At 40.8% G+C, this 26,941-nt stretch overlaps 1 protein-coding gene across 4 annotated transcripts in view; it reads right to left on the bottom strand.

Moving 5' to 3' along the window:
- SATB2 (SATB homeobox 2) overlaps window positions 1–26,941 on the bottom strand; it is a 134,880-nt gene that overhangs the window by 3,311 nt on the left and 104,628 nt on the right. For all 4 annotated transcript variants that reach the window (XM_077917774.1, XM_077917778.1, XM_028751604.2 and 1 more), the window contains one exon: window positions 19,100–19,297. In XM_077917774.1, the coding sequence (XP_077773900.1) occupies window positions 19,100–19,297 (198 nt within the window). The remainder of the gene's footprint in view (window positions 1–19,099; window positions 19,298–26,941) is intronic.

Genomic DNA, 26,941 nt, shown 5'->3' with positions numbered 1-26,941 from the left:
TTTAAAACCAAAGACATAGAAAAAATATAACACTACCCAAAATCAGCTTTTTTTTTTATTCTCAAGCAATCTCTTCTGTATAATGCAAGTTTGCAACATGTTGCATGAAGATTCTACAGCAGTACCTGTGTAGCAATACTGTACTAAAAACTGTTCAAAAATAGTTCAAAACTATTTCCTAAAAAAACACTAAAAAGAGAAATACATTTTTGGATGGTGGGGTGAAATTTTTATTAGGAACGTGTAATTTATTACCAACTTAAAAGATGGCATATCTAAAGTTCCTAAAATCCCATTATTTGAAGAACCTACTGGTAGTTATTTCACTAAAATATTTGTTCTTTATTTCTGCATCTCTGCATGAGACAGAAGTGACATACTTAGAGTGTGTTTAATCAACTTCTATGCAAACATTGCAAATAGTTCCAAATAATGGTTTACTAAAGCTTCCACAATTCTCTTTAAACTTAAACTCACAGAGCAAATTAGATGAGGATTTTAGATCTGAGAGGACCAGAACTGTTAAAAGAGGAGAAACATGGAACCATTTGTAAGGCAGAGTACACATGTGTGTGCATGAACCACGAGAAAATATGGGTAGATGAAGCGAAAGTCTTATCCTCAATTACAAGCCTTGGAAGATTCAAGAAACATATTTCTTCTCCTGTTATGATGGAAGGTGGCATACGTCCTAAGCAATAAAAAGCTTGTGGGGCCTAGAAAATGTAATGAGTTGAAATAAATGTTACTGGCACTCTTGCTGCATAACTTTTCAATGATGACACGGATGTGTGGCCCAAAGCAGCATGCTGCCATCGAAGTGAGAAGTCCAGCCATTCAATTCCCTAACTTCATTAAGCAGCTACACAGTAGGTCCTGAATTGCTCATCTTGAAGGCCAACGTTTGCTCTGGTGATCTGCGTGTCTTAAACAAACATACTCTAGCCCTTCTGCAGAAAGGAACGCTGCAATTATTTGCTATAAATAAATTGGCTCAGGAAAAACAACAACACAATGCAAGAGCAACGAGTCAAAATGAGAAATATCAACTTCTTTCTCTTATCAAAAGGAGCATTGTTCCAGGCCTCCACAAGATGATTCTTTCCAATATTTCTTTTGTTTTTGCTTTGCTTTAAGACTAGTTTCTCAGCTTAATCTAAATGCTTGTACATTTAGCCCTAGGGGTACTGCAACACAGCAAGTGAGAGGAGCAGTATGAACCCCACTCCCACCAACCCAACAGAGAGCAGCATCCAGTGTAAATTACTGTATTTTTTGCTCTATAAGACTCACTTTTTCCATTCTAAAAAGTAAGGGAAAATGTGTGTGTGTGTTATGGAGCGAATGCAGGCTGCGCAGCTATCCCAGAAGCCAGAACAGCAAGAGGGATTGCTGCTTTCACTGCGCAGAGATCCCTCTTGCTGTTCTGGCTTCTGAGATTCAGAATATTTTTTTCCTTGTTTTCCTCCTCCAAAAACTAGGTGCGTCTTGTGGTCTGGTGCGTCTTATAGAGCAAAAAATACGGGAGGTCTGGAGTCTATTTGCATGATGAGGAGGAGCTGGCATTGGTTCTCTGCCGTGTCAGTTTAGTAACCCCATGGCTGACTATATGTACTAGAGGGGAAAGAATGCAATCATACAATGGTTCCCTATCAACAAGAGTTGCAGCTCCTCTGTGTGGTGTAGTGGTTAAGAGCGGTAGTCTCGTGATCTGGGGAACCGGGTTCGTGTCTCCGCTCCTTCACATGCAGCTGCTGGGTGACCTTGGGCCAGTCACACCTCTCTGAAGTCTCTCAGCCCCACTCACCTCACAGAGTGTTTGTTGTGGGGGAGGAAGGGAAAGGAGAATGTTAGCCGCTTTGAGACTCCTTAAAGGGAGTGAAAGGCGGGATATCAAATCCAAACTCTTCTTCTTCTTCTCTGCAGGTGGCAATAGGCAAAGCTCTACTGATATCTGTCTTGTGTGTTCTCTTGAGTGATAGCTCCGTTGGCTTATATACTCACAGCCAGATAAATCTCTGGTGTTGCATTTAACTCTCAGGAGGGGAAATTTCATGTGAGAAACCATCCTGAAAGCACAGGCACTTTAAAATGGTGCATGTACAAAGCTTCTTGAAGCAGCATTTGTCAGAGGGGTTGAAAGAACTACAGCAACCACCATACATCACAGAAGAGAAGAAAGGCTATCTGTTTAATTTCAGTTAAGTGGAACTAAGAAAACCAGAATCAAGCCAACCTGACAAATATTAAATACCTGGGATCTGTAAAACAATACACCTAAGACGTTAAAATGTTTAATTTGAGATGAAATTGGTTTCAAAACGACATACAGTGGTACCTCGGGTTACATACGCTTCAGGTTACATACGCTTCAGGTTACAGACTCTGCTAACCCAGAAATATTACCTCAGGTTAAGAACTTTGCTTCAGGATGAGACCAGAAATCGTGCTCCGGCGGCACAGCGGCAGCAGGAGGCCCCATTAGCTAAAGTGGTGCTTCAGGTTAAGAACAGTTTCAGGTTAAGAACAGACCTCCGGAACGAATTAAGTACTTAACCCGAGGTACCACTGAGCTGGTTTGTTGAAGAGGTGTTCATTTTGCTTTTATATGGCACCATATTCAGTGTTGCAACTAGAGGGTATAAAACATTTTAAACAGGAAAATGCACCCAGTTCTTTGTTAACTTTATCTGAAGAACAGGCGGCCAATTGCTACAGGCCCTAATCCAACTGCATATAAGAAGATTATACCCAAGTCAGACAAGTACTCCAGTCTCCATAAACCATGAGCCTCAGAACTAGGCAATCTTCTCATGCTCACCAGCTTCTATTAAGACAAAGATCCTTGGGATGTCCAAGTCAGGGTACAGTGGCTTAATGTCAGTTAACAAATAAGCCATATCACATGCAGTTTGTAGAAGCAACATCTTAACTGAAAATGGCAGCGTTCTGGGAAGAGTCTCTTGTCATAAACATTGTTCCTAAGAAATAAGTCAAATGTCTTAACTTCCAAGTAACTGTGCTCAGGATCATAGCCCAAATTTGACTTGGAGTGGTTCAGTTCTCTGCTTTCACTCCTCCCTTCACTTCGCCATTATCACAAGCAAGTCTTCACTTCAATTTTGGCCATCTGGAACTGACTTCCTATTGCTTCCCCAAATCAGTTCCCATCTCCTTGCAAATCAGAACTGAAACATGTTTTGTTCTCTAGCCACAGGTCTCAAATGTTTCTGCTTTCTCTAATGCATATTCACTTTAATGTTGAAAAGGGATCTACATTTGTATAATAAAGCTAAAGCACAAGACTGTTTTGTTTTTTTGAGGGGGGGAACTACTTTTCATAGGTATTACATTTTCACTTTTCTGAGGTATTAGTCTATTCAGATAGAAAACATACAGATATCTAATATGATGAAAGTTGACTTTGAAAAGATAAGTGACTCCTATTAAATCACACAACATTGCAATATGTTTTGAAGGCCACAATGAAATCCAGCTGGGAACCATGTGTAAAAAATAATAGTACACGCCTGCAGGGAAGGAAGTATGATATGGAATGATTAAGTTTAGGAAAATATATAATGTAGTATATCATTAAGGGAATGATCTGTATTACTTGTAATAAGCTACGGCAGAGGTTTCAAACTGTATTCCAGAGAACTCTGGAGTTGCTAGAAAACTGATCAAAGCCTCCTCAGTCAAAATATCAGTTAATAGTGGACCAGCGTCTCTGAACATCCGTGTTCCTTCCACTATTGATTTTCCACTGCTTGCAGTAGCCAAGCGAGAGTTTTGGGTGTAAGGCTGGTATTTTTATTTTTGTTTTAATTATACTGCCCGTGTCTTTAAAAGCTGCCTGATATGAGGAACGGTGAAACCTTTTCTCATCACTCTTTGATGGTAAAAGCCTCTGCTACATTTCTGCATTAAAAGATATGGATGGATGAAGAGAAGTTGAAGACCACTGAGCTTTCAAAAAAAAAGTCCTCATAGAACTATAAGCAAATAATTATATAAGGAATAGTGGGAAATGCTGCAGGAACTGGAAACTCTATGAAGATCAATTAAAAGGGTTTAAGCCACACTAGGTGAAGAAGAACCAATTGGTGGCTCCCCACCCCCAGTGGATTTGGCCCTGGGTGCTATATTCAGCTATTCACAGAGTGACAGCCAACATTAGCAATACTCAGCGTAAACTCATAGAAATCAATAGGCTTAAATTACTGAAATCCAGAAATTTCTAGAACCAGGCTCCATTTCCACAGGTGGGAGCAGACCCAGCCCAGAGGAGCACACATTTGCAACTCCATCATTCTCACAGAGCAAGCAGGTCTTGGGAGTGAGTACATCACAGCTTCCCTTTAAGCTGGTAGACAGGGTATGGTAACTATTTGGAGAACTTTGTTGCTTCCATCCAGTTCTGAATGTCTTGCAGGATTCCTGAACTCCTGAATCATGACTCCTGAATGTTTTGTCTGCCTCAGTAAAGTCCTGTTTTTTACTAACATGTAAGAGCCCGTGTGTGTGTGTGTGTGCGTGTGTGCGTGTGTGTGTGTGTGTGTGTGTGTGTGTGTGTGTGTGTGTGAGAGAGAGAGAGAGAGAGAGAGAGAGAGAGAGAGAGAGAGTTGGGCATGAAACAGGATATAGGGAAAGAGTCTTATGTGAAGTTGCCCCCATGATTTAACAATTCATGGAATTCTTGTAATGAGTTTGAACCAGGGATGGCCCGAGATGTTTGACTCTGCCACCGTACGTAATATGGCCCAGCCTGCTACTGCAATTGCAGTACTGTTCGTTGCTCTGGGAGGCCTTTACAGTGGTACCTCGGGTTAAGTACTTAATTTGTTCTGGAGGTCCGTTCTTAACCTGAAGCACCACTTTAGCTAATGGGGCCTCCTGCTGCCGCCGTGCCACCAGAGCACGATTTCTGTTCTCATCCTGAAGCAAAGTTCTTAACCCGAGGTACTATTTCTGGGTTAGCGGAGTCTGTAACCTGAAGCGTATGTAACCTGAAGCGTATGTAACCCGAGATACCACTGTACAAAGGAAAACAAAATAACAGAAACAACGGTAAATAAAATAATGTGCGGAGGAAAGAATTATCTGGTAGGAGAGACAGATGTGGCTACAGTGAACTAGGACAGCTTCACAGAGTTTGTAAGCTGATTCCAAATGCATGTGAAATTCATGACAAGCCAAACTTGCTTCCATTTTTTGACTACTGAAATGTACAATACTAGTAACTTTGCTTACAGCAGAAAATATTCAGCCTAAAGCTGTCACTGGTTTAAAAGCTCTGAGTTTCTTTAAAAAGCACTGGACAAAATGACATCTCCCAATGTCAAATACCCATCAACTGCTCATATATTCACTACTTTTCAATGTCTCATTCAGGTGTCTCAGATGTAGAGTGTATTAAATCTCTAGAACCTCATTTTAAATGCTGCACTTTGAAAGTGTATGTTTATGCTGAAGGGTGCACTGTGTATTTACATTTTTGAAACAGATGTTTGCAGATGCAATAAACGTACCCATAGAGAACAGTATCATACCATTCTACAGCCTCCAATTTCTATAGAGAAGAGCACAACAATAACAACAAAGCTTGGGTAAATAAACGGCACCTTTCAACACAATCTTAGTCTGGGCGTCCTGTTGGCAAGAGTGTTAATTAGATAGAATTTTCTGCCAAGAACCTTTACTAGCTGCTAGGAATGTCTACATGAGAAACTGTAGCAGAAGTTACAATTTGCACCTGTGCTTGTTTTTCCTTTCAAAGCAGTGGTTAAGACTTTATTTTATTTTGCTGTGAAAGGTATTTGTGTCCTTTAGCTAAACAGGGCAGCACTACATTACAAAGCTCCAACAAAAGTATTTTCTTTGAGTTTGTTTGGAGCCGTGATTTAGCACCTTGATGCAATAAAACTCCATTAAATACTGTGATTTAGTTCCATCACTTTTCTTGGACTGCAGAGTATCCTAAGGTTACAAGCTGAGGAAAATTCAAACTGTTATTAAAAAAAAAACCCACACATACACACCCCCCAAAAAACTGTCTATGAAGTGATGACAAATTACAGACTACAGGTGTTAGATTACATTTTGACTTCAGGCAGGTTTAATATACCTTGGCTTCCTTTTACAATTGCTCACAGCATGTACAGTTATGGACAGGGGAGTTTAAAAAAAAATAGTACTCAATAAATGAAGACCATGTCAAAAGAAATCAATATGAGCGTGCAAAATGGTAGGAAGTCTGACATGGATATATATATGTTCACTTTCATCTAGCTTCCTTTAATATTGTAACCAAAATGCTACTGGCATTTTTCATGTATTGCCTTTTTTAAAAGGGTTTAATAATTGCTTCATGAAGTAAACACTGGTATCACAGATAATTGAACTACCAAGGTGTGATATACATTGAACTTAATTTCATCAAGGCTGAAATATCTCTTTTGAGTCTTTTTTTTTTTTTAAAAAATGACATTTATCTGAAAATGTTCCTATTTTTCTGAGGATTTTAGCAAGGAACAGGAATATTTTTTTCCTGAGAATTTTAATAAGGAACAGTATTAAATGTATCTGCATGACTTTTAGGCACTAAATTGATTTTTCTAAGGGCACTAGCCAAATGACCATAATAAATGAATTAAAAAGCATTGCAAAGAATGGGAGGCTGAAGGAGAAAAGTCTTACTTAGCTCAGTGGCAGAGCACATCCTTTGCATGGAGATGGTTCCAAGTCCCCAGCATTTCCAATTCAGTGGCCACGTAGCAGATAATGATAGACAGGTTGAGATTTCGGAGAGCCACTGTCAGTGAAATCATGTAACTTGCTGGAATTCCTGTCCACTCAATGTTAGACAGGTGCTATCTCTGTTGTCCTCTTTCAACAAACCTCTTGAGATCTGTTCCAATGTATTTATATCATACACACACACACACACACACACACACACACACACACACACACACATTGAAATATGTATTGAAAAGGGTAACAGAGTAGACAACACCAGTCCAATGAATACATGGTTTGACTTGGTATAAGGCGGCTTCATATGTCCAGAAAGAAAATAAAAAGGGAATCAGTTAAGATACTACCACAGGAAACTACTGATTTTCGATTCCAGTATATTCAGACTAAACGTGACTAATTTCTGCCATTTTCTAATGAAGGTATCACTTTCATCACTTCATTTTTCAAATGCATAAACAAAACACGTGATGAGCAAAGATTACCTTCAGTTTATCTGCTTGATTGATTTCATTACGCGGCATTAAAATGTCTGCAAGATCAAAGTTCTGTCTTGTCTCTATCTATCTGCCTTGCTGTTTGTTACAATTAAGCAGTATGCTGAAGAACATAAGAAGAGCCTGCTGAATCCAGCCAATGTTCTCACAGTAGGCAACCTACTTGCAAACAGGATCTGAACCCAAGAGCACCCTGCTTTCCTGTGGCTTCCGGCAACAGGCATTCAGAAGCATGGCTGCCTCCAGAGAGGGAGAAAAATGTTTCCCTATCCATTTCTCCATGCCATGTATAATTTTATAAACTTCTATCGCGTCACCTCTTACTTGCCCTTTTCTCTTGTCCCAAGCACTGCAACCTTTCTTCACAGGGTATCGCTCCATTCCCTTGATCATTTTGGTTGCCCTTTTCTGAACCCTGTGTTTTCCTCCCATCATTTTTGTAAAACTATAGAACATTCTTTTAAAATAAATAAATGTCAAAATTGTGCAGGGGGTGCTGGTCATGGGCTCCCCCAAGCTGCTCAATACACTTCTGGGTGGTATAACATTTTAATGCTCCATGGCCAGGCTTGCTGGTAAAATCACCCTATATTCTCAGCCGACACGTACATTGCAGTTTAAATGCTAGGAATATGCCATTTCTTTGCAGCAGATGAGTGAGCTGATCTCCTCAACAGCTGAGTAACAACTATGCATTTGTTCCTCAATAAAGTGGAAGGCCATGACTTGAGCACATGTTCTCTTCGCTTGCGTTTATATAAGCTGAGTTCTGAGTTATGGATCTGAGTAATTTCGCTATGACTTGTTCTTTATAAGAAGAAATGATGCTTAGAAAAAGAGCACTAATGTTTCATAAACACTATTCCAGATTATATAGACGGTACGAAGGCACCATCTTCATGCATGACTTGCTGCACTATTTCACATAAACCTAGAACAGGAACCAGAAAAAGGATACAAAGAGGCTCAGATGTTTATAGGAATCCCTGTTAAACCATGGTGTTAATCCTCAAATGTGGTTTGAACAAGCAAAGGGATTAGCATAGATCTTGGGTGGTTTACAGGTGTCAAGCATAATGAATGTGTTGCATCTAACATCCATCCAAAAAAAATCTGTTCTCTGGACAAGCCATAAGAAAAAAAACGGGTGTTCCTCATGTATCACAAAAACATATTCGTCCAAGTTAGAAGTTTCCTAGGTGAGTGAACAATACATGAGGCTGGACTAGTTGTTGAATCACTCAGTCTCATAAAGAAACCCACTTTGGAACTAGTACTGGTGATCGAAATCTCTCTCTCTCTCTCTCTCTCTCTCTCTCTCACACACACACACACACACACACACACACGTACGTTTGGGGGAAGGTGGTTAGGGAAGGAAGGGAAGGGAAGGGAAGGAGAAGACTGATTGTAGATTTATTTCTTACAAATTTCCCCATGCAGCCTCCCTGTCCCAAGTGAGCAGATGGTTTAATGTTAGTCAGGGTCAGGAATTGCCCTTGTGGCTTCCTGCCTGCCTGCCTTTGTAGATTATCTAGATCATATTAAGATATGCAGCCCCCAAAATTAGAGAAGCTAAGTAGAGTACTTAAAACACTAGGCAGCCACAGACTTTGTTTCTTGGGCATGCTGAACTCATAACTTATGAATAGTTAGATCTGAACTAAACATAAAAATACTGGCTCTTGGACAACATATTTATGTTATCAAGCACTTCTTTGTCTACATGCAGCCACTTTCTGCCTCCTGTACTTAATCATTTCCCCATTCCTTCTCCTTTTCTGGGCCAAATGAGCCACTACACAAAATGCACATGAATCAACCACCATCCTTTCAATGTAGTTATTTGCCTGCCTCGTTTCTATTGATGCCAACAATTTGACAGAAAATAAGAACGTACACATATTCACACAGACTTTACCTTGAGAGTCCCCCTATTTTGCATCTAAAATTATGCTTGAAATGCTACCATGGATCAAATTAGGTTGTCTAACAAAATGTGGAGGGAAGTGGTGCTGCTATATTTGGGGATTTGTTTCATGCACCATTTGTGCACATAGCCAGAAACTTAAATTCAAACAATCATCTGGGCATTAAAATCGACATATGGATGCGGGTGGTGCTGTGGGTTAAACCACAGAGCCTAGGACTTGCCGATCAGAAGGTCGGCGGTTCAAATCCCCGCGATGGGGTGAGCTCCCGTTGCTCAGTCCCTGCTCCTGCCAACCTAGCAGTTCAAAAGCACGTCCAAGTGCAAGTAGATAAATAGGTACTGCTCCGGCGGGAAGGCAAACAGTGTTTCTGTGCTCTGCTCTGGTTTCGCCAGAAGCGGCTTAGCCATGCTGGCCACATGACCCGGAAGCTGTACGCCGGCTCCCTCGGCCAGTAAAGTGAGATGAGCGCCGCGACCCCAGAGTCGGTCACGACTGGACCTAATGGTCAGGGGTCCCTTTACCTTTACCTTTATGCACTGCCACCACCATGCTTCTTTCTGGTCCATACTACTCCCCTTACAAATTCCAAGCCAGAGTGACAGGAGAAGGCACAACTGGCAGAATTATTCCCAACGCATTACCATAAAATAAGGTGTTTGTTGTATATGAGCATCAGATGGTCATTTATTTACTTGCAGGATGGTTTGCTATTTATTTTTCTGCCTCAAAGAAAACATAGCCCAGACCTTTCATTCTATATGCAGTCTTCTTAGTGCCTAGACTCAACAACTTTGTATTCCCTTAATTCCTAGGACCATATCCTCAGTATTTTTAATCCCCTCCCAACCCTGCAGGAAAGGATTTGCATTGCAATTTAATTCACAGCCCTGCCTTTAGCACCCATTGTTTCTCAGCTCCTTGCTTTTCATTCCATTGCTTGCCTGCTTTGTCTTACTCCCTTGAATGATGTTGACTCTGCCTAGTCCCCTTGCCTGCCCAGTAGTCCTGTTTCAGCTCCCCTTTCCAGCATAAACCTCTCCAGTCTTAGGTTATTTGTGGCTTTTTCCATCTACCTTTTTAGCAAGTCTCAATACCTGACAAATGACAGCAGGCACTGAAAAAGGCTATAGGTGTGCAAAATTTTCAAAGCTTGTGAAATTACTGTTCTATATGTATTTCCTGACTATGAATCAAAGCACCAAACTCTACTCTCTCACATCTCAGCAAAGTATTAAATTCCCTGCTGATTCTTCTAGGTCTAAACTAAGGAAAGTATTTTACTAAAGGAAATCTCCGAGGTCAACTAGCAATTAACTGAAAGGTTCTGATTGAATATACTATTGACTGCTCTCACATCAGGCAGCTTCCTGTTTATTATACCTTATGGGCTGACTAGGTGCCAAGACATTAAGCTGTCAATAATGTATTAATAGTGAACTATCCCCCTCCCCCCATTTGCCCAACAAATCCTCACATATTAAGGCCCATGATGAAATGATGAAAATCCTCACAATTAATGTAAATTAGTTCTTTGGGTTATTAAAACGTGGAAAAAATATAATGAACAATGCGAAACACTTCAGAAATTGAAATACACAGACCAAATGACCTGATTAGGACTATTTCCTAAAATCTTTGTATAATTTACATAAAGCATAAATTTACTTTAGATATCTGTCCTAATTTAGTATGCAGATTAATAATTCACCTTGCTCAACATACGATGTATGGTATTGTGATTGTTTTCCTTTAAAATATGTTGTAGATTTCCAAAAATGATATTCAGCACCTTTGATAACTTATTCAGAATACACCTAAACTGAACATACTGAACATTGTGTGCAATATACCCAACATACCACATAAAATGTCATAACTGCTGGTATATGAATGCTGCCAGCAGTCCTCAAGATCACAAATCATTGCACATGGACATTTTTAATTCACAAACAAGTAGGTTTCACTTATAATAATTTCGGTCAACCTGACAGTTTCCCTTCTGGTGTATTGGGTGCACGAAGAGCAATCATATGTTTAAGATGTTCATAGGGAATTTGAACTCATAATAGTTTTTTCCCCAAAGCAGAGAACAACAGGTTGTGCAAACACTTCTTATATCCTAACTGTGTGTTTAGTGAGTTGATGCGTCAGTTAGTAAACTAGTGCTGCCACATAAATTGCCACTCTCCTGTGCTGCAGACTCTTCACTGAAGAGACATGCTTGGATCCTGACTGCCATCAAACTGCTCCTGGCTCTACCACTTTAGTTCAACCCAGCTTTTTGAACAGTTAGGGAAGGCTGGGATTTTTTTAATGACAAGTGAGATGAAGCTACATAGATAGCGCCACTTCAAGTTATCCTGAATAACTCTGCCATACTTGCTACACCTGCTTCCATTTCTACCACTACAATGAAAATTCTCTTTAAATTCAGGCTATCAATATACCCATGAATAAATTAATAAACCTCCCTTTCTGTGTTAGCTCTTTTAGTGTGACAAAGGTTTGTTTAAGTCAAACACTTGCATACATCATCATCATCATCATCTAAATTTGTATACCACCCTTTATCCAAAGATCACAGGGTGGTTCACAACATAAAAATACAAAATGAGAAGATAAAATACATAATAAAACAAAAACAAGCCAATAACCCCCTTCCACAAACACATTTAAATGGCCATAGAATGTTAATCAGCCCAAGGCCTGGTTACAGAGAAATGTTTTCATTTGTCACCTAAAGATATGTAACTAAGGTGAGCTTCCGTGAGAAGACACAAGTGGGAAGCCATCACAGAAAAGGCCTGTTCTTGTGTTGCCACCCTGACATCTCATGGAGGAGGCACACAGAGATGGGCCTCAGATGATGACTGCAGAGTTTGGGTCAGTGCATGTGGGGAGAGGCGGTCCTTGAGGTATCACAGTCCTGAACCATTTGGAGCTTTATTGGTCAAAAGCAGCACTTTGAATTGGGTCTGGAAACTAACGGACAGCTAGTGCAGTCAGGCCAGAAAATCACCCAAAGCCATCAGTAGACCCTTTGAATCAAATAGCCTCCAAGGGTGGACCATTCCAATAGGTTCTCCGCCTCTGCAGTGGGGAAAAGGCGCTGAAAGCCTAAATCTCAGCAGGAAGTGAACTGACAGTGACAAGGAACAGATGTCAATATCCCTCACTTTCAGATCACCCTCTTCCTGCCCAGTAGAGAAAACAAGGTCCACTTGAATTGGGCTGGTGACATGTTGGGACAGCCCCATGGTCATTACAGCAGCCATGAAGTCCTGAGCCACCCTAGAGCAAGTCGCCTTGGCATGGATGCTGAGTCCCTCAAAACCAGCAGGCTAGGAGTCCTCAATACTGCCTCCAAAACCAGCTGTCAGCTCAGGCAGGGAGACTGCTGGGCAGCAAGGCAGGCGGTAAACCAGCAGAATCCCTAATCTGTCCCGTTTGCCCAACGCCAGGAGCACACTCTTTATCACTTTCACAAATAAAAAGTTTGTCTGATTTTTCATTTCCCCTACCAACATCAAGCAGACACTAAGTTAAATTTAATTAACGATTTACAACAAACAGTGAGAAATTATTTAGAGAGGACTTCAAGTCCTTAGCATTCAAGTGTCTAAAAAAAGTATTATATAAAGAAAACTTTTAATGAATTGAATAGAGAAAAGCACTTTAATTAAATGCTGTCAAAGAGGATTGTATTAATGACTGCACACAGAGGAATTTAAAGCAAGCCAAGTATATTTAGCAAATAGGAACTGGGCTTTAGAAGGCTGTAACTATTTATGCTTCCAGAACTGCAATGCATCTAGATCACGGTGCCAAGTGAAACCAGTTATGTTATTAGATATGATTTTATTTATTGAGGACTATTAAAATTTCAAATGTGACAGGGAAAACATTTTTCACTTTCAAAGTGGAACAAAATTATTTCCGCTTGTAGGAGGGAAAATAAATAATAAATAGTAATAATTACTTAGCACTTAACTGCTGGTGGGCTGTCTATACACATATCTGAAAGGCGATGTGGAAATTTCTCCACGTCTCTTTGTAGGGCAATGCAATCCAATGCATTTCTTCTCAGAAGTACACCCCACTGAATTCAGTGTGACTTATGCCCAATGTGTACAGGACTGTAGCATTATAAAAAGGTAAAGGGACCCCTGACCATTAGGTCCTGTCGTGACCGACTCTGGGGTTGCGGCGCTCATCTCGCTTTATTGGCCGAGGGAGCCGGCGTACAGCTTCCGGGTCATGTGGCCAGCATGACTAAGCCGCTTCTGGCGAACCAGAGCAGCGCAAGGAAACGGCGTTTACCTTCCTGCAGGAGCGGTACCTATTTATCTACTTGCACTTTGACGTGCTTTCGAACTGCTAGGTTGGCAGGAGCAGGGACCGAGCAACGGGAGCTCACCCCGTCGCGGGGATTCGAACCGCCGACCTTCTGATTGGCAAGCCCTAGGCTCTGTGGTTTAACCCACAGTGCCACCCTTGTCCCAATAATGCATCAGCATTATAGAGCAATCCTAAAGTAATAAGAAGGTTTCTTCTGGTATGTCCACTGAAGGTTCAGCAGCTGTGGATGGTGTTCTGCCACTGAAGGGGTGGAGCACCTTCTCAGGGATCTAAGCCCCCTTGTTTCCCCAATATACTCCCAAAAAGACTCTTTCAGCTGAGGTTGGCATAGTCATTTCCCTCCACAGGGACATAGGAAGCTGCCTTACACTGGTTGGAACACTGGTCCATCTAGCTCAGTATTGTCTACACTGCTCAGTATTGGCAGCTGCTCTCCATGGTGCAGGCAGGGAACTCTCCCAGCTCCACCTGGAGATGCCAGGGATTGAACTTGAGATCTTCTGCATGCAAAGTCAATGCTTCACCACTGAGATGTCCCCTTGGAGTCAATAGGAAGGGGACACCTGATGACACACTCTACTATGGATATTGTGTGCAGTCGGATACAGGGAGAAGCGATTCTTGAGATATGTTGGCCATAGGCCCTTTAGGGTTTTTTACATTGAAACTAGCACTTTGAACTGGGCCTAGAACTGACAGTAATAAACTTCCACAAATATAAATAAGCCTTTCCAACATGCTTATCAGATTATTAATAACCGAGCAGCTACTATACTTCAGTCAACCCATTCTGCTAACAAGGAACACAGATTCTATATAGAATAGATTCAACATGTTTTATGTTTTTAGATATGCTGTAAGCTGCCCAGAGTGGCTGGGGAAATCCAGCCAGATGGGCGGGGAATAATTAATAAAATCATCATCATCATCCATTGTCTTTCAACCAAATGGTTGATCTGGCCCAGAAAACTTACTACTTTGTTCCTTCCACTGTGCTCAATACTTTCTGCCCTCATCCCAGAAACTGTGTCCAACAGATGTATACTCCTTTTTGTTGTAAGAGCAGATCCATGCAACCCAAAGACAGCAGCTCAATCTGTATTTTTGCATTGTGCTAAGGAGCATAACAAAAATCATGCACAATTTTTGGTGTTGGTTTTCTGACTTACTGATCTTGTTTCTATCATATGGAAGATTCTGCTCAATTAATATCCAGTTATTAGAGTATATGATCTGACCTGGACGGCTTCAGCTCTGGCATTTTTCCTCTAGAAATTAGTTTCTATGTTGTTTGGAAATTGAAACTGCTGAAAATGCAGTTGCCCAAGTAAGCTGCAAATAGCATATTATTACAGCACTGGAAAGTTTGCACTCGTTACCAGTACATTTCTCAAGCATAAAATTAAGGTGCTGGGTTTGTCCTTTAAAGTCTTAAATAGCTTGGGATCAGAATGTTAAAGAGGGATCTTAAAGAATTCTCTGTGAGTTTTGTTGAGGAGGCACGAGTTCAAAACTGGCAAAACAATCTGAGATACTTTTCCAATAATTAATTAAGTATAATACATAACTAAGGAAGTTTCTCCTCTTCCCAATGTAAGTTATAGTACGATTATAATGGAAGTTGCAAACGTAAGTCTTAATAAAAATCTGAAGCAAGTTCTAGCCACATTAGGCATGAATGTTAAACAAAAACAGCTGAATGGCGTGATAGGTACCGTAGGTTTGGCTTCAACAGTAAAATTTCAGTGGCTTTCCACTGCAATTGTAATAACTATCTATCATAAGAAACTCTACTGGATATTTTAGATTCAAATATAAAAGGCCTCATTGCCTGTTGTGTGTAGCTTATTGGTTTTATCAAAATGCGTGCAAAGCTTTTAGGAACTAGGGTTCTAAGCTTCTATAAGCTGTCATGAAACATCCAAATAGAGCTTATTAAAAAGAAAAGTGGTCAAACATTCATTAAAACTAAAACCACAGTGCATAGCCACACATTTCTCCAAGTGGTGAGGCATCAGTTTTCAAAAAGATGACAACTCAGAAGGCAACTATTTCACTTCAAGCATTTGACTTAATATTACACACTTTCAGTAAAATAGCTTTATTTTTTGAGGCCTCAAATGCCCTCTCTCAAAAGCTTTAAGATGGACCATTCAATTAAGTGGCATGAATACAGTAACCAATATTGACAATGTACTTTGGTTGCATATTACTAATCAAACAAAAATTTGGGAAGGCAAATGAATAACTTTTTAAAGGTAGGGGTCATGCTGGGCAAGTTGGAACTTACGACAGGACGATCCTTTGGGGGAAAGGATATTTATATCTCCCTAACCCTCAAGAATGAGTCATACATACTGGAAAATATTAGACAACATTAAACTGTATGTACTCTGCCTTTAATTAGAACTTAATCTGTTGCCTAGGCTTTTCCTCTAAGTTTTAACTATATAATAGTTTCCTGCATTGTACTTTTAAAAAGTATTTTACAACTCAAATACAAATGAACACATGCTGAGACATCTGTAGCTTTCCAGGTCTAAAGAGCAAACGTTATTGTTTTTGTCTGTTTTATTGTTGCAACCTGCTCATTTCTTTGGATGAATGGCAGGATAAAAGTTTTTAAAACAAATAAACTAAGTCATGCTTAGGCACATTGAAATAAATGGATTTAAGTTACTTAAGTCCATTTTCTTAAGTGAGTCAGTTCTGATTATGACTAATGTTGGCTATTACCAAGTAAAATAATATTTTCACCATAACTACGTTTTGCCCACCTGCCTTATGTGCTTTGTAGATTGGACATCTTACTCACTGCTTTAAAATCGTAATTTGACTGAAAATAAGGACTGAGGATTATTTAAGCATTTTTCCCTATCCCTTTATTGCCATGAAGAAATTACAGAAAGTCTATGAAACTTAGATGAATAATCCTGGTTTTAGGCACAACTTCTGCATATGTGTTTTTTTGTTTTTTTTGCATGCAGCCCACCAGGGGAAGGTACATAAACTGGTGGAGGGGAAGTAGTCCAGCTGCTGTAACTGCTCCACAGAGTGTGGACCTGGGAATAGCTGCCTAGCCATTACATTGGTGTGCATAGATATCTAGAGCTGTAGAATTGACTGTAAGTGTTACCTTTCACAATAAATACTTAAATACTCTCCTTTGGCTGAGAAGCGCTCTTGATATGCACACTGTATAATAATGCCTACCACCAAGAGCTACCATACCAGGAAATGTGAACCGTAAAGGCAATGTTCAGGTGTTCTTAATATCTTCACATTAAATAACATTTTAAAGTAGTTCGTTTTGAGAATTATTTTTACCTTATATCAGCATTAACAGAGTTAGGGATCACAGAAGTTTTAGTGGCAAATTTTTGCTTCTGCAGCCTCAGCACTAAGACTGGCACTAAGACAGCACTAAGAGTCAGCAACAGGTTAAAGCAACTTCACCAGTCTCAGTGCTGGAACTGGTAAAGTTAATGCCCTATCTCCATTGTCTTAGTATTCAATTGAGTGGGGATTAGAGCTGTTAATCATGAGGGTGTGTTGCTCCTTCTCAGTGATATTATTCATCCCTTTAGATAGATGATCTCAATTAAGAAAGTTCTAAGAAGCCTGAAGGAGGGATGCGGGTGGCGCTGTGGTCTAAACCACTGAGCCTAGGACTTGCCTAGAAGGTTGGCGGTTCGAAACCCCCGCAACAGGGTGAGCTCCCATTATTCAATCCCAGCTCCTGCCCACTTAGCAGTTCGAAAGCACATCAAAGTGCAAGTAGATAAATAGGTATTGCTCTGGTGGGACGGTAAACGGCGCTTCCGTGCACTGCTCTGGTTCACCAGAAGCGGTTTAGTCATGCTGACCACATGACCCGGAAGCTGTTTACAGACAAACGCCGGCTCCCTCGGCCTATAGAGCGAGATGAGCGCGCAACCCCAGAGTCGTCCGCGTCTGGACCTGTTGGTCAGGGGTACCTTTTCCTTTACCTTTAAGATGCTTGAAACCAGGAAACACAAACGTTATTACACAGAATGAAAGACACAAAACATACATTGATTGCAATTGTTGCTGTTATACTAACTTTATCATTTATTGTAGCTGTCTTCCTCCTTACCAGGTAAGGGATCAAAATGGATTTCAAACTCATCTTTGGCATTCATTATTCAACTTGCATTGTGATATCAATTAAAATAAAACAGCTACACATAGTTTCTAAAATTTTGATTACTCCAAGTATATGAAGAAAAGAAGGGAGAAGACAAAACATCTCTGCATATTAATAAGACATGTTGCTGAATGGATTCCTTTAACAGTACAGCAGTTACTGAAAACCCATGCATCCCAGTGACAGAACAATCTAAGCACAGCAACATTTGGGAAGAATTAATATTAGCTTGAACAAAGAAAATAGTTGGATTAAATGCATTTACTGTCACGTACAAACCCCAATGAGTATGAGTGTGATGGCATCAATTTTGTGCATTTGATACTGGTTGTCACTGATTATTTCTGGTTGATTGTGTAATAGAGATTGTCACTGCCAAACCAATATCACGATTTAGCATCAGCTTAACAGAACACAGGAGGCTTATCAGATAGGCACAACAATACCTTAAGTGCAGCATCCCCAAAACACAGATCGAATGTTTCAACTGTGTTGGAGAGTCTCCAGAGTTTTGCTATTTATAGCTGCCAGCTGGTTCCAGTTATTTTTCTTCATTTTTCATATTTTGATTGTAATAAATAATTAATTCAAGGCTTTGTAACTTGCTGACAAATACAAATGCATCACATTGCAATGCAGTGTAACGTGTCACTAGAAACTACACACACTATGCAGAAAAGTAATGTGCCTGAAGAGTTTCAAAAGTAGGCTAAATTATCAAGGTCAACCATTAAAAAAACACTAGAGCCAAAAGACCACCTACATCGGTTACTGGAGCCTACTTTCAAGACCGGTAATTTTTATTTGAAATCAAATTTCTATTTAGTAGCCATCTGTGATTAAATATGGGTTAAAGAAACCTTACCAACCCTTCCTATACACATCTGAAAAACATAGAATTTCATTTAAAAAAATATTTCTTTAAAGAGAAAAAGGAGGAGTAAGACAAACTTCTTCACATCCCATCACGTACCCTGCTCCAACTGCATGGTGATTTCAAAACTTGGAAACTGAATTTGAAAATATAAAAGGGAGCAGTGCCACTTTCTAATCATTAGTCTAATGAATTGTGCCAGAAGAAAACATAAAAAAGACACTGGACAGCGACCCAGGTACCAATGCAAAGACATAACTCTAAAATATTGTAGTCTCTAGCTAGCTCTCTTTGAAATAGAACACAGGCTCATGAATACACAAATACACCTGCTTCTAACATCACTATCTTGATCCCTAAGGCAATCCAGGAACCTTTTCACTGAAAAAGACACTGGACGTTTTGTGCTTCTAGATCTGGAAGATGCTGAAACCATTTGTGTTTTCATTCTTTTACTAGTTGACGTGGGGCAAAGAATCATTTTTAAATGGACAGTTAGAGCACTGACCTGCACAGGCTCAGGGGTAAGCTGGACTACATGCTGCATACGTTCACTGTGATGATGCCTGGATTCCTCTTCATAGATCACATCCCTCTCATGCTGCGGAAGATTCAGGAAGCGCCGGATGGTGCACAGATTTTCCCAAAGTGTACGGTTCTCTGGACTTGGATTCTCCTTCCAACGGAGCAGCTCACACAGCCAACCCTGCAGTGGAAAGTTAAAATAACGGACGTTTTAAGTACTAGTAAACTGGTGAACGACATAATGGTTGAAGGGACTTTTTATTTTATTGTGCTGCTATGATTTATCACACGTGCCACTTCCAATACTTGCTACCTATTTAGCATAGCTTACATTATAGTGCTCAAAATCATTACAAACTGATTCACCAGTTTGGTAATTATAATCCTGCTGCATAAAATCTTCCAAGTTACCTAGTACATACATATAGTCCACTTGTGATATGTTCGCTAATGGCAAATTTTGACCTTTTTCTAATAGTTCAGGACGCTTCAGTTTTGACCCAGATGGGAGCTCTTATTCTTGATCTACTGGACAATAGAGGCAGCTTGTGACACTTCCATGCATGTCTGATACTGAATCACCCAGTGTGAAATCTCATTCACACAAATCTTCCTTGTGCTAGATGAGGGAGAGAAAAAACCATGATGTATATTTACTACACCAGTTATGAGTGTGTCTGCCTGCATCTGTGGTTTCATGGACTGATATGAGGGAACTTGGCACCCAGGCAGAATCCAAGAAGGGAGACTCATTGAGAGAAAGTCCTAAAACAATCAGAGGGGAAACCTGAATTCTATGCAGTACTGATCATTACCAGACAGACAGCTAAGGATGAACAACTCTGTCAATTTTGGTTTCTCATTTTATCATTTTCCAATCTAAAGTTCACTCCATTTCTGTATCAGTTTGTGAATTCATATTCTTTATTTTGAAATGATATGCATTTATCCTAATAAACGTCTCTGAATGTATTACTGCCTGCAATATGCACTCTATTGTCGGATAACTGCATTGCAAATTTCATTAATGTACAAATTTCCAAGGAGAGGTGCGTTTTGCTTGCATATTGATTCAGGAAGGGCAAATCTGATGAATCTGCATTCAAAAGTGAACCAAACTAATTTCTCCCACTGCCCTGCAAACAGTTTGGAAAAGCACAAAGGAGAGACACAGGGAGAGTATGCCTGCGTTACAGTCAATAACTAGAAAAGAAGTAGAAGACTTGGAAAGCAGTGGACCCTACATTCAAATCATTTAAAGAAACTAGGAAGTTGCCTGGAACTATGATCGCCAGGATATTTTGTAGAGTTCCTTGGGAACCCCTACATAGCTAAGTGAAGAAAAAGCTTAGAAGACACTGAACCAGGCAATCTTCTCCCACCTCTACCTCAGATTCACCTACTGTAATTTTTGATGGATTTACATGTATTTTATTGGGAAATCATGAACAGAACTTCCCTATAATAACCAACAGTTTGATTACTGCCTATGCCTTTATATGAGGTGTAGGGGAGGGGTAGTACCTCTGGTGGAGGACACATCTGGCTCCTTTTGGGGTAGTTTGTCCACCTTTGGTCCCTACTCAGCACTCAGCTTTCACCTGTGGCTCTTAGAAACTGTCAGCATGAGACAGCGGCCACACTCTGGGAATGGCTTCGACTGGCAGGCTAAACCATGCAGGAGTACCTGGTGGGTCATAAACCCTCAGTGACTTAGAGACTACCTCTGCATGCGAAGACAGGCTCTGGTGGATTGAGAGGATGAGACCAACTAAGGGTCTAACCGTCAAGAAGGCCATTCCTGCATATGCTATAGAGCAGGCATAGGCAAATTCAGCCCTCCAGATGTTTTGAGACTACAATTCCCATCATCCCTGACCACTGGTCCTGTTAGCTAGGGGTGATGGGAGTTGTAGTCCCAAAACATCTGGAGGGCCAAGTTTGCCTATGCCTGCTGTAGAGGGAAGTGAGGGGCAGGTGGGGTTCATCAATCTGGGAAGGTAGCCCATCTAGGAGAAGGAAAACTTTGATCCTAAACCTCCGCTGTATTGTGGGATATCTTCAAGAGAAGAAAAGGCTAAGGAGTAGAGTCCCTAAGATGGTTGGATGGCACCTTGTATGCCTCCTTCCAGCAACTCCTTCAGCCAAGTTGGTGCCAAATGTATTCCTCTGTTTTCCTTTTGACCACTTCAATGAGGTTGGAGGATATTGTTTTCTGCCCAGGACTTTCATACACACTGCCTAGGCATGTACCCCATCGAGGTCACTTCGATGCTGCTAATGCAACGGTTTGACCCCATTGGCTCTCCAATGATATAAGAAATGATTAATGTAACCCATAGGGCAGAAAGACACTACTTGTTAATAGGTGACAAACTTTCTCACCTTTATCCACTTGCGTGTATAGAGAAAGTGCAATTATATTGAATGGTTTTTTAGATACACAGAACATCTGTAAACTTTGATGCAAAAAAATCTTTGTTAACACCTGTAGGCAACCTTGCATAGCAATGACTGAATCATCCCTTTCTTGTGGCTTTACGAGAGTAAATTCAACATAATAATGAAGCAACATACAAAACATGCATTTCCTAACTTTCATTAAGTAAAATATTTTGACAGTTCTACAGCCCATCATCTCAAGTGATTGTCTGGATTGTCTAAGCACTGAACTAACCATATCTCCATCCTGTTAAAATCCATGGGGCCTGAGCAATTTCAATGGGGTTGTGTCCATTTAATATTTCGAGCTGGAACTTGTTTTCTTAAGGTTAAATGTGTCTTTCTTCAAAACTGTGTATGAAGGGACCTGACTAGAAAGGCTTTTCACAAGCCAAAAAAGGAATTGAAAGATTTGGTATAACAACCTGATGCAAGGTGCTATTAAAGAGACCTCATATGATATCACATCGTTGTTTGTCGAACTCTCCACTGTGTCTTCTGCCTTTACCAAAAAAAAAGGAAAAGGAAAAGGAAAGGGGGGGAGGCAAGATTTGATTATCTCCGCTGCATCAGCCAAGACAGCAACACCAGCTGTTCTCATTGTGCAGCCTCTTCCTCACGGCCTACATGTTAATAACCTGATCATTCCATTTTCTCCTTCAACTGCCGGCTGCAGCACAGCGAAGAGACAAAAACCCAGGCCCATCTGCAGCAGCTGTAGGCACTGAACTGTGAAGCCACTGGGGATTTATAAACTAATCTGTAACACAACACTGCCTTGTTTTTACAAGTGAGAGGCCACATTTGTGCAGACCCGATCTTTTCTTGCAATAAGCTGCCGGGGGGGGGGGTATGAAAAGGAGATATCTAATTATTTGCTTGGAATAAATATCTGCATTTGGTATTTTAGTTGGTATGTTGCTAACCATAGAATCAGGTGATGGCTGATTTTCCACCAATATTCTCTTGCCCACACCCCCAAATCCTGTGTACCTCTTTAATAACAATTTAAAACAAACAAACAAGAACAAAATTCTCGGCTCTAAAGTGTTTTCTCAGGGGTTCCGCAGTACGAAGGAAATAATTTTTGAAATGTAAAATAAACCATCTGTGGTGGGGGGAGAAGCTGCTATTTCTCCATCCATTTTACTGATCAGAGTAAGTCTCCAACTGCACACTTTCAAATGTTTAAAGCAGGTATGGTTAAAACTTCCCAAGGGAAACTGTAAGAGAGACTTACAACCTTAAAGAAACTTTTTAAAGGGTAAATAAAATCCCACACCTGTTCAAAGTCAACGTTCTGAGTGATCTAAACCCAAAGACCTACTGATCTGTCAGAGCAGGCAGTTATATTAAGAGAAGGCTCCATTTGAAAAGAGACCCGTGACAACTTACTGCTACCATTTTTGCTTGTGATCTTGGAATGTCTCACACAACAGTCAGCTGCATTTGATTGATAAGCACTGCTATAATCTGCACTCATTACAGTCACTTAGCCTGACACTATAGGCCTCATTATGGTCTATGTGCTCTCTGCCATTAGTCTTTAGGAAGCATAGTGCTCAATTTGCCAAGCAACTTGCAAGGTCTTGACCGTGGAGCTATTAAGGAGAAAACTAGACTGCAGTGTGACCATGTGTGCAGATATGAGCAAACCAAATTAATTTCTGGCAAGGGAAGCTACCAGGCAAAGATCCCATCCTTAGGACACCTGAGAATGTCTCAATTCCCCAGTGGACGTAAGCTAATGGCATGTTTAGCAGAGCTCAGTTCTGAAGGTGAATCACATTCCTGTTATTTAGGGAAATATTAATCCAGTTTCCCCAGAAACTCTTTGCTTGGCTGATCAGATTAAGGGATCTAGCCTCCTATGGCACACACACCACAGCAGGTCCCAAGAAATCTGTGATACTTCACAGCCTCAGACATATTGCACCATGTATACCCAGCTGCTACAATAATTAGCTTATGAATGTATCAGCTGGTTCTGCGATTTTTATAAATAATAACTAACCTACAGAGCAGAAAGATTTTCATGAGTCTAATATTAGCAAGAAATTGCTAAGCCTTCCTAACTCCATAATGTCATTGTGCTAAATGCCCTCTTCATGCTTGCAATTTTATACTACTGGGCCTCCCTCTGATGCCATTTATAAATATTTATTTGGCATCAGCACTGGCAATTCATTTGTGTCAGTTTCTTTCACAACAGCTATTACTTGTTTTCTCTCTGTTTCACAGCCTACTTGTACACTTATCTACAACAAATCTTTTAGTCACTGTTGTCCTCGCCCTCCATCTATTTACCCAAACTGTCTTTCACTCATCCATTCAGGACTATATATACAGCTCCACTGAACAACAGATTTTAGCTTTCAACGTGGCTAATATTTGAGAGAACCCTATGCTACCACAAGTCCCATCGAATCAACATACACAATGCCCAAACAAACAGAACCTACCAGGTAAGAAAGTGTGCGCACTCTGCTGCTGCTGTTGTTGTTTTCTATTTAAATAATCTTAGCGTGCCATCCAAGAAAGTTTTGCAGTACCAAGCAAAAAAAAAAAAGTGTAAATGTCAAATAAAACAGTGACAGATGACAGTATTCTCTATTGAATAGCACCGTTGCTTCGTGCATGTTCGATGAGAACTCATGAATTATTAATAAATAAATCTCCCTTTTTTTCTCCTTTTTGTTTAAACCCTCAAGTTGTGTGTGGGGGGGGGGTTATTCAGGGAGGTGATAGCAGAGGGAGTCCATGTGTGTTTTATTGAGCATTCCAAGATAACTGCTTCCATGCAAGGAAATGCTGATACAGTACAGAATTTCTCTGGAATGGAGGAATTCATGTTGATTTCAGGCTTTTGGCTAATGTTCCTGGTGACATTGTTTTAGGGAAGACAGGTTACTGTATATGGAATTAGGCTGTTATTAGACATCCCACTCTTAAACATTCTTGATCCCTTAGTGGCCCAGTTGCGTCACTCAGCATCTCTCCTATGCAAATAAGTCCAGTAACAAACTTCAAGATTGCTGTAAAGGGTGTGCTCTATTGCTGTGTGTCTGTCATGTGGGGGCTAATAAACTGAGCTGTATCCTGATAAGACAGAAGTGCTGCAGATTGATGGTTCCTGGGTCCAGGAATTAGGCACACAACCCGTCCTGGGAGAGGTTGCCTCTCCGTGAAGGAACAGGTTTGTAGTCTGGGTATACTCCTGGATTCCAACTAGTTACTGGAGTCTCAAGTGGCTTCTGTAGCTAGCAGTTCTTAGTCCCAGCTTAGGCTGGTTCGCCAGCTATCAATGTTCCTAGGTTGGGATAGCCTTCCAGTATCCAGACAGGCTTTCTGCTCCCTTTGGCTTACAACTTCTTGAAACAACATCCCTGAAACAGCTTCCTTTCCAAGGACCTACTATGACCTCCAAGACAAACGCAAAGCACATTCCTAACAATATTTTTCTTCTGAACACCCACCACGTATAAACCTAAGCTTCTTTTGGAAGCATTGTCACCTGATTAAAGGACTGTCACCTGATTAAAGAAATCTTACAGCCCAGGCCTGTGCAGAAGACCTACTACATTCAATGGGATTTATTCCCAAGTGTGCATCGTATCGCCACCCTAACTGATTAAAACTCATATGAACCATTCATCCATCAAATCTGTATAAAATTTGCCCACAAGTAAAAACAAGTTTTGAACAGGAGAAAACATTTTTTTAGATGCTTCACGTTTCACATTAGAATAGGCACTCCTGCATATGAGAAAATGGAGGATTTGAGTGTACGCCTAACCCCTAATTCCTCTACCCCTAGACGCATTATGTCATCTTCCCTGGCCTAATGGAAAGGAGCTGCAGCAGCTGCTTGTCCTGCTAGTGGTTCTCCTATAAGAAGCGTCAAGCCTTGAAATGGGGAGTTTGGGGTCAAGGTTGGGGCAGGATCTGCAGGATACTAGCCCCACAGACACCTCCCCCCCAAAAACCAAGTGGCTCAAACCTGAGACCTCTCTGCTATGTCATACTGGATCTGGTGTAGTGAAAAGGGGATGGAAAATCTGATCCCTTCCACCCTGGCCAGTGCAAATTGGCACCCCTTCAGGTGCAGCAGTGGATCCCCTGCTCTCTGACCCCCTTTAGGATTGCCCTATTTCTTTTCTAAGATAGTGCCTAGAACTCACAATTTTGATATTTATTTTTAAAAAATAGTCTTGAATTTTTTTTAAATAGGTTGCCTGATTTTTTAAAATAGGCTTACCCCTTTCTAATCAAATAATTTATTGAATTATTTAATTAGATGATTGACAGATTAATCTACTACATACTGAAGCACTATTTTAAAATGATCCTAATTCAGGGACCCGTTGCTCGGTCCCAGCGCCTGCCAACCTAGCAGTTCGAAAGCACTCCCGGGTGCAAGTAGATAAATAGGGACCGCTTTCTAGCGGGAAGGTAAACGGCGTTTCCGTGTGCGGCTCTGGCTTGCCAGAGCAGCAATGTCACGCTGGCCACGTGACCCGGAAGTGTCTCCGGACAGCGCTGGCCCCCGGCCTCTTGAGTGAGATGGGCGCACAACCCCAGAGTCTGGCAAGACTGGCCCGTACGGGCAGGGGTACCTTTACCTTTACCTTTAATTCAGGCTGGTTTTTAGTGGGTAGAACCAAATTACAAAACATCTGATGCCGGAGCGAAAGCAGGGGCAATTGTAATCAGTGTCTGGGTGGGAGACTATTGAGAAACCCACTGAAGGTTCTCTGAGCCTTCCTAAGAAAGAGTGGAATGCAAGCATAATCAACCATCATGACAGGTTGGGTGTGGGTTCTAGCATGTCATATGTAATCTGTTTTAATGTTTACAATATATATGTTTTTTATTACAAACAATGACACTGTGTAACTGGGTTACTAATGTAAACACAATAAAACAGCGGATAGCAAAACATGACTCCATGATCTCATTCAAATATTCTAAGGAAAGGAAAAGACAATTGTCACAAATAAAGAGCTATGACTCTTGTACAGTGGTACCTCAGGATGCAATCGGGATCCATTCCGGAGCCCCGTTCGCATCCTGAACAGAACGTAAGATGCGTCTGCGCAGGTCACGTTTCACAGCTTCCGCGCATGTGCGTGTCGTCATTTTGACCGTCTGCGCATGCGTGAGCGGCGAAACCCAGAAGTAACGCACTCCGTTACTTCGGGTTGCCGCGGAGCGCAACCCGAAAACACTTATCCTGAAGCGTATTTATCCCAAGGTATGTCTGTACAGTAAAGAAAAGCTGTAGTGATGGTAGCAAGGAATTCAGTTTGTAATTCTGTTTTGCACACCATCCTGCAGATTTGTATAAAGAATGCTACCAAGTCTCTTAAACTGTATTAAATAA

The sequence above is a fragment of the Podarcis muralis genome, chromosome 1 (genome assembly GCF_964188315.1).
Source record: "Podarcis muralis chromosome 1, rPodMur119.hap1.1, whole genome shotgun sequence".
NCBI classification, from domain to species: Eukaryota; Metazoa; Chordata; class Lepidosauria; order Squamata; family Lacertidae; genus Podarcis; species Podarcis muralis.
This window is presented reverse-complemented; position numbering and strand designations above follow the sequence as displayed.